The 12,433-nt window shown below is 44.3% G+C and overlaps 1 protein-coding gene and 1 long non-coding RNA gene across 19 annotated transcripts in view; one reads left to right on the top strand and one right to left on the bottom strand.

Moving 5' to 3' along the window:
• Window positions 1–12,433, bottom strand: part of ppfia1 (PTPRF interacting protein alpha 1) — a 40,871-nt gene that overhangs the window by 13,367 nt on the left and 15,071 nt on the right. For 12 of the 18 annotated variants that reach the window (XM_044104135.1, XM_044104119.1, XM_044104127.1 and 9 more), the window contains exons 6-20: window positions 11,481–11,582; window positions 10,216–10,443; window positions 9,995–10,141; window positions 9,502–9,636; window positions 7,126–7,209; window positions 6,326–6,457; window positions 5,323–5,385; window positions 5,146–5,225; window positions 4,423–4,573; window positions 4,227–4,232; window positions 3,842–4,062; window positions 2,906–3,143; window positions 1,627–1,656; window positions 384–508; window positions 127–299 (exon numbers count right to left, since the gene is read on the bottom strand). In XM_044104135.1, coding sequence (XP_043960070.1) covers window positions 127–299; window positions 384–508; window positions 1,627–1,656; window positions 2,906–3,143; window positions 3,842–4,062; window positions 4,227–4,232; window positions 4,423–4,573; window positions 5,146–5,225; window positions 5,323–5,385; window positions 6,326–6,457; window positions 7,126–7,209; window positions 9,502–9,636; window positions 9,995–10,141; window positions 10,216–10,443; window positions 11,481–11,582 — 1,915 coding nt within the window. The remainder of the gene's footprint in view (window positions 1–126; window positions 300–383; window positions 509–1,626; window positions 1,657–2,905; window positions 3,144–3,841; window positions 4,063–4,226; window positions 4,233–4,422; window positions 4,574–5,145; window positions 5,226–5,322; window positions 5,386–6,325; window positions 6,458–7,125; window positions 7,210–9,501; window positions 9,637–9,994; window positions 10,142–10,215; window positions 10,444–11,480; window positions 11,583–12,433) is intronic. The other 6 variants (XM_044104109.1, XM_044104237.1, XM_044104247.1 and 3 more) reach the window with 3 other exon arrangements.
• On the top strand, window positions 5,318–11,501 carry LOC122824276. The gene is made up of 3 exons (XR_006369476.1): window positions 5,318–5,408; window positions 5,503–5,530; window positions 11,420–11,501. It is a non-coding gene; the product is annotated as an uncharacterized LOC122824276 (long non-coding RNA).

Here is a 12,433-nt window from a genome sequence, read left to right as displayed (position 1 = left end):
AAAGTTCCTGGACGTGTGACGTCACATGGGAATATGTATTGCCTTTTCATTCATATCAACATGACACGTTCACTTTAATCCAAACAAATGAAACAAATGATGACAAATAAAAACGAAGAGCTGAACCTTGGCTCGGCGAGTCCTTCCCAGGACCGCTGGGCCGGCCTTTCTCCTTCTTCCCAAACAGGCGTCCGATGGAGGACTTGATGCTCTTCTTCTTGGCTGCTTTGTTGAGCGAGTCCTGGCTGCTGTTGCTGCTGCTGGGGTTGCTGCCCTGGCCGTCCTGCAGGCCTCCCAGCCTTCAGACACCAGAGGGAGCCATTTCAAAACCAAACAGCAGGAAGCAGGACAGCCCACGGGTCAGAAATCAGATCAACTCCTACCCTCGAATGTCTCTGATGTCTTCATGGCTGGACGCGTGTCCCAGCTCCCTGTTCAGGCGCATGGAGCGCGGCGTGGTGGGGGGCGACGTCTCACACCTGATGGTGGCCTTGTCGTCCTGCGAAGACTGAGACACACAGAGAGACGAGTGATGCTGCAACAGTTTGAGGGGAAACAAAAAGCAGAAGGTGCAGGTACTGGTGACCCGACCAGCGCTGTCACAAAGCAGAAACGTCACAAAGCAGAAACGTCACAAAGCAGAAACGTCACAAAGCAGAAACGTCACAAAGCAGATCCCTGAACAGGAGCAGCTGGGACAGCACAGCACACAGGAGTGTAAAGAAACATTTCATTCTTATTTTACGTCAGAAATCCCAGTTATTTCCATTAATCTACTGGATTTAACAGACTGATGCAGCTGATTGTTACATGCAACATTAATGTACTCAATTCAAAAATATTGAATTAATCCCAGAGGGAAATTAAATGATGTAACTCATGTTTCCTCAAAAATCTGTTATGTGAACTGATTACTGTGGGAAGGGATGATCTCCTGTAGCAGTCTGTAATCCTGCAGCTCTGAAGAAGCCTCTGACTGAAGAGATTACATTGTTGCGTCATAGTCTGAGGACGCTCTGTTTGTACGCAATACTCTCCATTTTGGGAAGAATCCTACTTTGCACACTGACCTCTGCAGGTTCCCAGGTGTAAACCACCTTGTTGCTATGGCTACGAATAATTAAAAAATGCCCAAAGAGAAAGAAATCCTCAACCACCTGTATAGCAACCAAAAGCAGTCCCCCCCCCTCCCCCTTAAAAACCCTTACCCTAACCCTAACCCAAAAAAAAACATGCATCAGGCTGGAGGAATAAAGTCTTTAAAAAAAAAATTCTAATCCAGTTTTGCAAATCTGCATTAGAAAGACTTTAGGAATAATAATGAGCTAAAATATAAATCTGTAACCGCAGTACTTAAACCAGACACCAGCAGTGGAAAGTTCTCTCTTTAAAACAGTTTAGCATCTTGCATAATATGGACTTTCATTCCTGCAACCTAAAGTTTCACACCGACTTCCTGTTGAAACGTGAAAATAAACAACAAAACAAACAAAGAACTCAAATTACCATAAGGGAAGGAAAAACAAAAGCCAACTTATGAGTGAAACGTTTGGGAGACGAGACAGAACAGGATGTAAAGACGATGATGGAGGGTGTTGGCTCCTGTAAAGCAGCTCTCTAGTTTACCTTCCTGCGATGCTTGCGCAGGTCACTAGGCTGAAGCGTGGCAGAAAAATGAGAGGAGAGGAGAAGAGCAGTTAGTGAGCAGCAGGTCAGAGCTGGACTAAAGCCACACTTAAACAGGAAACCAGCAGAACACCCAGAGTTTTAATCTGTGGTCAGTGTTAAACACACAACTCCATACGATCAGAGGCTGTTTTACTGTTTTACTACTTATATTAAAAGAAGCTCTGCAGAAGCAGCACTGCACACAGTTAGAGGACAGCAGCAAACCACGCAGGCTGGAGGAGGATGGGTGCAGCCGACTTCATTCAGTTGTTATTCAGTCTAAAAACAACCGTTTGACAGGGTTAGCTGTGAAAAAGCAAGAGAGCAAAGAATAGCTCCTAAATTTACGACTCGTCGCCGCTGCAGTAATAATTTCCCTTCGCAAAGAGAAAAAAAAAACATGGGAGGATTTATTCCCTCCTACATTCCTCACAAACCTGGCATTAGAAGAGCAAATAAACCACAAGCGTGCCACATTTCTGAGCCCCCCAGAGAAAAATACCTAATCACTCATTTCCTCCGCCCGGCCGGGCTGAGCGACTGATTACCAGCTACAAAAAGGAAACAGGAAGAGGAAAAATTCACTTAATTAGCAAAAATGTTCCCTTTCTTCCAGTCCGTCAGTCAGGAATTATTCCTAACAATCAGTTTCATTAAAACAAGAAATCATCCAAAGATGAGAAGCTCTGAAACAGACGCAACCGTAACATTTTATTCTTCTTCAAAGCTTTTATTTTGGAACAGTTTCCAGAAACACACGCGCCGTCAGAAAGGAACTCTGAAGCTAACCGAAGCTCAGCCTGTTTCAGGTTTCTTCTTGGTATCACTTCGATTCCACACAACTCAAAGATAATAAAACCTTCTCCAGAGGTGCAGAGAGAGGCAGGACTTTCAAAAACTCACACTTCCTGTTTGGCGCATCAACAAATGCAAACAAAAGTGCAACATTCCACAGATTCCAGGTTTTCCAGCAGCTCAGAAGGCAGAGGAAGTGACAGGCTGCACCCACCCAGGAGGCTGATCCTCTGCAGGTACCTGGAAGTACGGGGCATAGCTACAGGCCTGAGGGGGGGGGCTGAAGCCCGCAGCACCATACGGCAGGTAAGTTAGTGTCTGCTGGGACAGGGAGCTCTGGATGATGTAAGGCTCATAACAATAGTGCTACAGGCAGAGGCAGAAACAGTTATTAACTGTCTAAAGCTATCAGAGGGCTTAATGTTTAACTGGGTGACATTACCAGGGTCATGACCCCCATGCGGTCCAGTTCCCTGTTGGGGCTGCGGGGAATGCGTCTGGGGGTGGACTGGCCCGAGTTGGGCGGCGATCCGCCCAGCGATGAGCCGCCGCACAGAGACGGCGGGATGGAGCTGAGCGAGCGGAAACGCCCTCCAAGGCCGCCGTCGCTGCCGCCGCCGACACGGCATTCGATCTCCTCCGCTCGGACCGCCGTGCTCTCCTTCTCCTCTTGGATCATCCTGCCGGGGTGAAGAGAGGAAATATTAGATTAATGTTCCAGGAATGGTGGAAAAGCAGTTCTAGTTTCACATTAAACCAGTTATTGTCCTTCTAATTAACAACTACACAAAACATTTCACAACAAAAATAAAAAAATGAAATGTTGCTGGTTTAGTGCAACAAAATGTGAGCAGAAAAACTTTTGCATGGAACGCAGCTATAAAGCCAGATGTTTGTAGCATCTACTTCGAAATATGATTTTTAAAAATCTATGCATTGTAATATTATTAAAACTGTAATGCTACATAAAAATTATTTAAAACAAAAATATAATGTGAGATTACATAATATTAAATAAAATCTAAAAATAAATATAGGAGAAAATAAGAAAAAATATAATGTACAAAATAATAAAATAGTCAATATAAAATAATGAACAAATTATAATAATATAATATAATATCCAAGATATAAAACAATATAAAATACATATACAAATTAATGACATGATATAAAGTTAATTAATAACAAAATACAATTAATATAACATTATAATATAAAATAATTAAAAAATAGCATAGAATAAAACATTTTTAAATAAAAATAAACAATATAAAATAAAATAACTTAAAATGATGACATTGCAAAATGCAGTAAGTGAGGATTTGGTGAAAACTTTAACTGGAGATGAACTGAGAACAGAACTCAGGATAATAACCTGATTTCATTGTTGATGGCGTCCAGCTGCTCCTGCAGCATCAAGGCGAGCGTCTGGGCGTCGGCCTGACCCGGGGACAGCAGGTCCACCGAGCTGAAGATGGTCTCCCGGTCCTCCTCCAGGTCCGACGCGTCCATGTCGGTGTCGAAGGCCTGGGCCACGTTAGCCAGGACGTTAGCCTGCTGCATGCGCTCCCACTCCTGCTCGTTCAGCGTCTGCACCTGCAGTCACACACACACACACACACACACACACACACACACACAGAGCAGGGGGCGTGATGTTTGGAACGCCAGCACGGTTTCAAAACCACAGGACAGAGGTCAAAGAGGCAGGTGAGGTTTAGTCTCGAGCGCTGACGGCGTTGCCTAGCAGACTGACTTACATGTCGCTGAAGTCCACAGATGGAGCAAACAAAAAGAAGCAGAAAAGAAGAGAATCGTCAGAAAGAGTTGGAGCATCGCAGAAACAGGAAGAGTGGAAAGAAGTCAGAGGCTGCAGAGAGCGAAACGGATCTTTAATCTGTTCTGGTTCGGCTCAGATCCTGCTGCTTACAGTCACAGGGGATGAGAGCAGCTCACCTTGGACGGCTCGTCCCGCAGCGCCGCCACGCGGCCCTTCTGAGGCCGTCTCAGAACCAGAGCGCTGCCGTAATGATCCGAGTTGCTGTCCATCATGGAGGACGCCGACACCGGGTACCTGAAGTCAGGAGTGCTGCCCAGCTGAGAGCGCCTGGCGGGGGAGTGAGTCCAGAGCTTAAAGATGCACACAGTGCCATCTTATAGCACAATCAGGGAGCTATTTTACCTTCAGATCTCATAAAAATGCTGGTTATATCCAATTTGACTTTTTAATTTAACACTTGAAATTGGGCCACTGTCACTTTAAAAACTCCTGCTCTTTATGAAGCTCCGCCTTCAGGAAGTCATCCCAACATGGCTCCTCTATTAACCCTTTGACAAGATTTTTACCCGAGCTGCTCTGAGCAGCAGCTCCTACAATGAGCTCAGCAGGTCCACCAGCTGTTTGCTAATTGCTGCTGGCTAGTCTGAAGGAGCTGAGCGGGGAAACTGTAGGGCAGCTCTGAGGAGGAGCTAGGTCCAACTCTGTGTTTTCGTTCTGAATGGTTGCCATGGAGATTAAAGGATTTCTATGTGTGAAAGAATAAAGGCAACACTCCAGTTTTTGATGAAGGAATAACATCATATCATGAAGTAAAGCTCAAAAAAGTCGATTTTCCATAACACGGCCCCTTCAAACCAAACAGCAGACGGGGTGACCATGGCAACGGCTGGGATGTTTACCCGTGCAGTAAGGAGTTACTCCGGCTCCTGCCCTGCTCACTCTCTGCCCTCATGGTCTCAATCTGGATCAGGAGCTGCTCCTGCATGAACAAACATTCACACAGAGCAGCTGGGATGTTAGAACCCAAAAACACGTTAATGTAACGTAAAACGTCGATACAGGAAGCATTTCGTCACCTTCTCATGGTGAGACTCCTCAATCAGCTTCTTGGTGTGCTCCAGTTCTCTGACCAGGCCGTTCTGACGGACAGGAGGAGAATCAGGTCATCATCATGTTTCTGTATCAACAGATAATCGATCTAACCGCCTCACAAAGGCAGAGAGAATCCTAACAGTTTGTGAAATTCCCTTTTACAGGAATCAGACTCTCTGAGCAACTTTCAGGGTAAGTTTTCATACATTTCCAGCACTACACTTTGGAAATAAAAAGCAATATTCTATATTAGTTGTTACTGTTATTAATATTTTATTTGTGAGGGTTTTCTACATCCTACAGCATTTCTGTTTTGAAATGTGTCTCTCACACACTTTATATGTGTGACTAGTCCGAGAACAAAAAACTAATTTAACAATAACATAAAATATGTTATTTTAAACAACATACTTTATCAAATATTACTGAGCAATTAGGAATAATATTTATTATTACACTGAAACAATCCAAACAAACCTAGTTAAGGTTAAGGACTTTCCTGCTCCAACTTCTACAATACAAAGAAAATCTCTAAAACACATTCTGGCATTTAAATAAAAACAATATTGGTAATTCTAACTGACTTAAAATAAGAACATTTCAGTGTGATTAACGTGTCTTTTTATTAGGTCTCAACCTTAAGTAATGTTTTCATCACACATTAGATTTCTTACTAAAATGTGCAGATTGAATATCAAGCATTTCAAGGACTCAAGCACTTCAAGCCTTGAAAACATTGACTGAAATTGAAGCATTTTCAAGGATTCCATGCATCTTTCTGAACTCTGCTTTTAGCCTGGAAAGAAACACTTTTCCTCCCAAGAAGACAAACTTCCCTGGATCCATGGTCAACAAGCTCTCCAGGATTTATTATTCAGTGACTCGTTTCCTGTCCAGTCTCTGTCCACACGGCCTATTTTGCTGCTGAAACTGAAGAAATGTGGGTGAACTGTGTGTTTGTGGCCGGAGGCGGCTGGCAGTGATCACCTTGTCCTCCAGAGCAGACATCCTCTCTTTGAGGTGCAGCTGCAGCCTCTCGTTGGACTCGGACAGCAGCTTGTCCACCGTCTCAGACAGACGTCTGTTGTGCTCTTCGTTCATCTTCTCCCGCTGCCTCGCCTGCACACACAAATATTTCCAACATGCTTCAGTCACGTCTGTAATCTGTAACCTATATCGTCTCATGCTTCAGTACAAATGTCACTTTTTTAGGATCAGAACATTCTCTTAATTCCCTGAGTGATATTTTCAGATATTTGTTTATTTTTAATACTTTGTGTTCATTATATCATTTTACTGTTTTACATTTTACTGTATTCATAGAAACATTATTGATTCCTTCAGGATCAATAAAGTACATCCATCCTTCTAGATTTTGTTGTGGGAGAAAAAGTTAACAGTTCAGGTAGGAAGTAACTTTCTTAACAACCTCTTGTTAATTTAAAATGAAACACAGAATATTCATATTAAAGTCCTGATAATATGAATAAAAAGTTTTTCTTAACTCCTTCCTATAACATTTTCCTCAGCTTAACTTTATATGATTTACCATTTCTTTGAATATAACCTCTAAGTTTAAGATAAAATCCTTAAACTGCGTTTTAGCACCAAGTAAACTTTTACAGTGAAGAACCTTTTGTGTTCAGAGCTATAATTTAAACACTTGAAACATGAAAAACATCCTGGAAGCAGCAGCAGAGTGTCAGACATGACAGTTACTCATATTTTAAATCCTGGATTAAACCATGAACATGTAACTCAGACTGCAGGATTTAAAGTTTTCCCACCCTGAGCAGTTCCTGGTTCTTCTCCTCCAGCTGCGCCTCCATCTGTCTCAGCCGCTCCTCCACGTTGCCATGGCGCTCCTCTGCCTGAAAACAGAGCCAAGAGTCAAAACTCCCGTCCCATTGATTGACCCCCATCCTAGAGAAGGACTCAGGTTTTACAGACGGATGGAGTCATCAGCAGAAACAGAAAGAAACACAAAGAAATCATCTTTAACATCATTATGCTGCAGCAGCTTCAACAAGTCAAAGAAAAACATTTGGTGGTTAGTAAACAGGCTGATTTAATGACGGATCCCATCAGAATCTCCTGAGTTAAACCCAAAATCGACACCAGAACCCCTTAATTCACCAGATTTTAATCCATGAACTGAATTTAACCAGGAGAGAGTTTGGTTGTTTTATTACTTTAACAAACTTTGAGTCATGTGACTGTTAACAGTTTCCACCTGGTTAAGTTCAGACAAAAGGAGCCCGGTCCATAAAACTGCTCTACCTGGGTCTGGGTCTCAGAGCCACACACATCACACTGAGGCTGGACATGAGGACGACGGCGGCAGCATGTCCACCCACAGACAGAAAGAAGACAAGTTCGTTTAACTCCAGAAAACAGAAGAGCATCCATGATTAACCGGGGCGGCCTGGCGTTCTGTTTGCACAACCAGAACCGGAGACGAGCCGGTCCAACGCCGGGACGGACATGAGAACGACTCGGAGCTGCACTTGGTGTTTACATCGGGTTTGGACACGGCCAAGCTGTCTTTCTCTGCCATGTTTTATATATGTGCTTTAAGCTGCAGCCACAGAGGAAGTGACTCCTGCCTCTTTAAATATGCATGGAGGAAATGGGTTGGATGGCCGACAACCAGAACTGGATCAGAGTTAGAAAAACCTCCAACTTATCCTTTCTGCCACTTAGCCAGCAGAAATAAATGCTGAAAGCGCAATAACTACACGTTATTCACATCTATTTATGTAATCTTTTTCATGCATTTGTTGAATTAACAGCTGCTGCCTTGCAGCAAGAAGGTCCTGGGTTCGATTCCCGGCCCAGGGTCTTTCTGTGTGGAGTTTGCATGTTCTCCCTGTGCATGGTGGGTTCTGTCCAGGTTCTCCGGCTTCCTCCAAAAACATGACTGTCAGGTTAATTGGTCTGTCTAAATTCTGCCTTGGTGTGTGTGTGTGTGTGTGTGTGTGTCCTGTCTGTCTCTCTGTTGCCCTGCGACAGTCTGGAACCTCAGCGGAGAGGCAGCAGCACCTCCTGACCCCTCTAGAGACGAAGATGTTAGAAAATGGTTTAATGTTTAATTAACAGCCCTGGTAGTTTGTTTATGTAAATCCTGTAGTTTTCTGTAAATCTCATGTTTGTTGGTTGCATATTTGCTCAAAGTTTTTAGAGAACATTGAGCTGCTGAGTAGGCAGTCTTCACCCTCTTCAAAATAAGAGCATGAATTTTAAATTACTTGAAAAATTCTCAACAGCTGAAAACCAAAACTTCAACATTGATGTCAAACTTTATTCAGCTGAAATTTGAATAAGTTGAAAGTTGAAACAGACAATGATCACGTTAGAAATTATTTCCCTAAAACGAATTTAGTGGAAGCTAAATGTGCCAAACCTTAAAATGATATTAGTGAAAAAATTTCTCTGCTGCTGGTGCACTAGCAGAAGTGTGTCCACAGCTGTTGATCTGGAATGAGTCACAGCTGGTTTTAATGCACAAATGTTTCAGCAACAATTAGTTTTATTCTGCATTAAAGAGAAAAGTTGCCAACATAAATTTCATCTGAACAGTTTTACAGAAGCTGAGTTGGTTTAAAACCTGGTTCTGTGTAATTATGTAAATAATTAGACAGGATGCTCAACACTTTGTTGGCCAGCATGTCACATAAACAGAGGATTGTTTTCTGCTTTTCTGCTTGGATAAAGGTTTCAGATTCCTGTTCTCTGAGTTTCCAGGCGGAGCCGGGAACAGCAGAGGTTCTCCAAGACAAGAGTCCAACTATAAATGGATAAAAACAGAAGCAGGTTTCTAAAAATAGATCCCTGGATGTTTGGAGGCTTCCTCAGCAGCATGGATGTCATCCTGATGGGAAACATAATAATCCTGGCCAGATTATGATTAAACTCACAAAGCGTCCTGGCTGAAGCCTGAGCTGTTTCACTTTTACTGCAGCTATAATAAAAGATCGTTTCTTTTGCTCAGCATGCAGGTAGCATCATACAGGTTGGCAAAAGAAGTGAGTCAAAGTCAAAAATGACTTGAAGTGAGTCATTTCAAGGCCTTAATTTTGGATACATGGATTTAAGGCTTTTTAAGGACGTGCTGACACCCTGATCTACACCACGGAGCTCAGGGCGTTGGCAGGTTTTCATACCTTGGTGAGGGCAGCGACCCTCTGGGCCAACTCAGCCTCCACCTCAGGCAGAGTCTCCGCCTTGCGGATGGTCTGCTGCAGCTTCTGCTCGGCCAGCTCCAGCTTCTCCTGCAGCTGACGGTTTCTTTCCTCGGACTGGAAGAGAAAAGAAGTCATTAGCAAACATAATGGCGACTCGTCTGCGTTACGCTGCAGCCTCGGCGGTCGGCTCCACGGCGTGAAAAGAATGAAAGGAGAAAGAGTGACTGGCATGAGGAGACAAAGGGAGACAGGATGAAGAGATGGGTGAAGGAGGGGAGAGCAGGAAGGGAAGAACAGAGCATTCAAAGTGACAAAAAGCAGAAGAAAAGAGGAGGAATATGTCTCAGTCTCCAGTGACTGCATGTAAAGAAACCAACAGTGTTTCAGGTCCTTCCATCCAGCTGGAACGCAGCCAGGATTCAGTGGTGGCAGCGGCTGTGTGCAGCCATGCAGGCTGGAGCGCCGGCCCTACCTGTCTGTACAGGGAGTCCTTGTTGGCCACTTCGTTCTCCAGCTTGTCGTTCAGGTCGTGGACAGACGTGGCCTCCCGCTGAGCGGCGAGGTAGCGCTTCTCCAGGGTGGTGATCCTCTCCTCCATGTCCTCCTTCTGAGCCATGGACTACCAGACAGACAACCGATCAGAGCTCAGAGCGCCACCAGCTGGTTCTGCTGGGGTCCGGTGGCTCCGCTTACCTCTCTGAGGTCCCGCTGCAGCCTGGTGTTCGTGTCTTCAGACTTTATGACGTCCTTCCTTGCCGTGTCCAGGTCCTCCTCCAGCTCGTTGATGCGTGACGCCATGGCGACCATCCGTTCCTTCATCTGGCCCAGATCAGCCGTCTGACGGTCCACCACCTCCTGGAGCTCACCGACCTTCCCGAACCCGGACTCTTCCTCCTGACTCAGCGAGCCGTCCGAGGAGCGCTGTGAGGACATCAACGGCACAACCAGGAAAAACATGCCTGTGATAAATCTCAATACAGCCAAAACAAAGGTGCTAGCCTAGCGCTAGCAGCAGAAATGACTAAATGGTCTTTAGTTAAAGACAAGAGGGAAATCCTCCAACAGCTAAACTCCATTTATGTTTATCTCAGTGCCTTCAGAGGTTTCTGTGTGGTTTCCTTCAGTGGTTCTTGGTGCAGCGCCCCCTTCAGGCCAGGAGGGGAACAGGTTGGTTTGACTCAGAACCACAGCAGCTGGAAACAAATGCTGCGGTTTTGGTTCCCCATCAAACCAAGTTAATCGGACAATAAGTGGGGAAAATATCCTAAATCATCCGTCACAGAAGCTCTCACCACCATCATGGAAATCTTCTCGTCTCCGTCTACTCCACCTCTTTCTGCACCACCCGTTTCAATGATTCTCTCCAATGTTAGTTTCCCTCATATGCTAATTTTAATCCTTGTTGAGGTTGACCAAACCCTCTACAGTCACTCTGTTATAATGAAGTCAGATCTGTTCAAGCCAGCCATCAGCATGATTTACTGCGTTTCTGTTTGATGTGTTCAGATCTTTGTTCACTGACAGACGGCTTTAAACTCCCTCATCATTTATTCTTCTTCTTCTTTCTGGTCGCTTCTGTTAAACTCCATAATGAAACTTGTAGAGTTGGTTGAGCATTTAGTTGAGTAACCAAGTCGACCCCATGCATCTCTGATGACATGTGATATCTCTGTAATGTTTAAGTGCTTTAAACTAGCAGTAGGACTTGGTAAATAACCTTTTTTAACCAAGTTAATATCAGGGTCTGTATTTAATTAATCACAATCAAAAACAACATATTGACAAATTCAGCAACGTTTCCAATTCAAAAACTCTTTTTGCTGCTAAATTCCTGAATTAACAGACATTTGATGTCAACAACAAAGACATTTATAGTTTTTAATCTGTTCTTCAACAGTATCTGAAGAAGCTGAGCACTGATAGTGTGAAGCTCTCAAAGCCCCGGTGGGTTTCCTCACCTTGCCGTTGGTGCTGGGCGTGTTTTCAGACGTGTGGTTGACTTCGCTGGTTCCGTCTGCCAGGCCTCGTTTCTGGCCGCTCTGTTCCCTGAGGTAAGCAAGCTGCACAACCACAACATGCAGTCAGGTGATCAACACATGCAAATTTGCTCTTAACAATTCTGATTTATTTATTTAAGGGTTAGGAAACCCCAAATCCTTCATACCTAAGAGAGGAAAACAAAGCAGAAATGTGCTAAAAGTGTGAACAGATGCATTCCAGGTTTAAACAGCAATATATGTTAAAGAAACTGTGATCGTTCTACTTTGAATAGTCAGAAATGGTTGTCTGGGTTTCCTGAAAGACTTTCCAAAGCTCTTTTTGAGGACTTAAAGGAAAGAAGTGATTTTATTAGCAGTTTTTAGATCCGGTGGTGTCTCGCTTCCCAACAGCCCACAATTCAAACGGAGCGCCTCGGCGGCCATGTTTACTGGCATCAACGGAGCGCCTCGGCGGCCATCTTTACTGGCATAAACGGAGCGCCACGGCGGCCATGTTTACTGGCGTAAACGGAGCGCCACGGCGGCCATCTTTACTGGCATAAACGGAGCGCCTCGGCGGCCATCTTTACTGGCATAAACGGAGCGCCTCGGCGGCCATCTTTACTGGCATAAACGGAGCGCCTCGGCGGCCATCTTTACTGGCGTAAACGGAGCACCAATGTGTGTAGCTTTAGAGTAATAAATGTTTTAATTTTAATAAGTTTTTTTTTGTGTGTGTGTGTGTGTTTCTGTGTGTGTGTCTGGTCTGAAGCTGAATCGAAGGAACAAAAGATGACTCCAGCTTGAAGTGCACACAGGAAATCTAGGACAAATGTCTGACATCCTCTGGGCGTTTAGTCAACAACCATCCAGCTGAATCTTCCTGCTCTTCAAACGCTGCTCTGCTTCGGCTAACACTGAACCTAAACTCT

The sequence above is a fragment of the Gambusia affinis genome, linkage group LG02, assembly GCF_019740435.1.
Source record: "Gambusia affinis linkage group LG02, SWU_Gaff_1.0, whole genome shotgun sequence".
Taxonomy (NCBI): Eukaryota; Metazoa; Chordata; class Actinopteri; order Cyprinodontiformes; family Poeciliidae; genus Gambusia; species Gambusia affinis.
The sequence above is the reverse complement of the archived record's forward strand: the minus strand, read 5'-3'. Positions and strand labels throughout refer to the sequence as shown.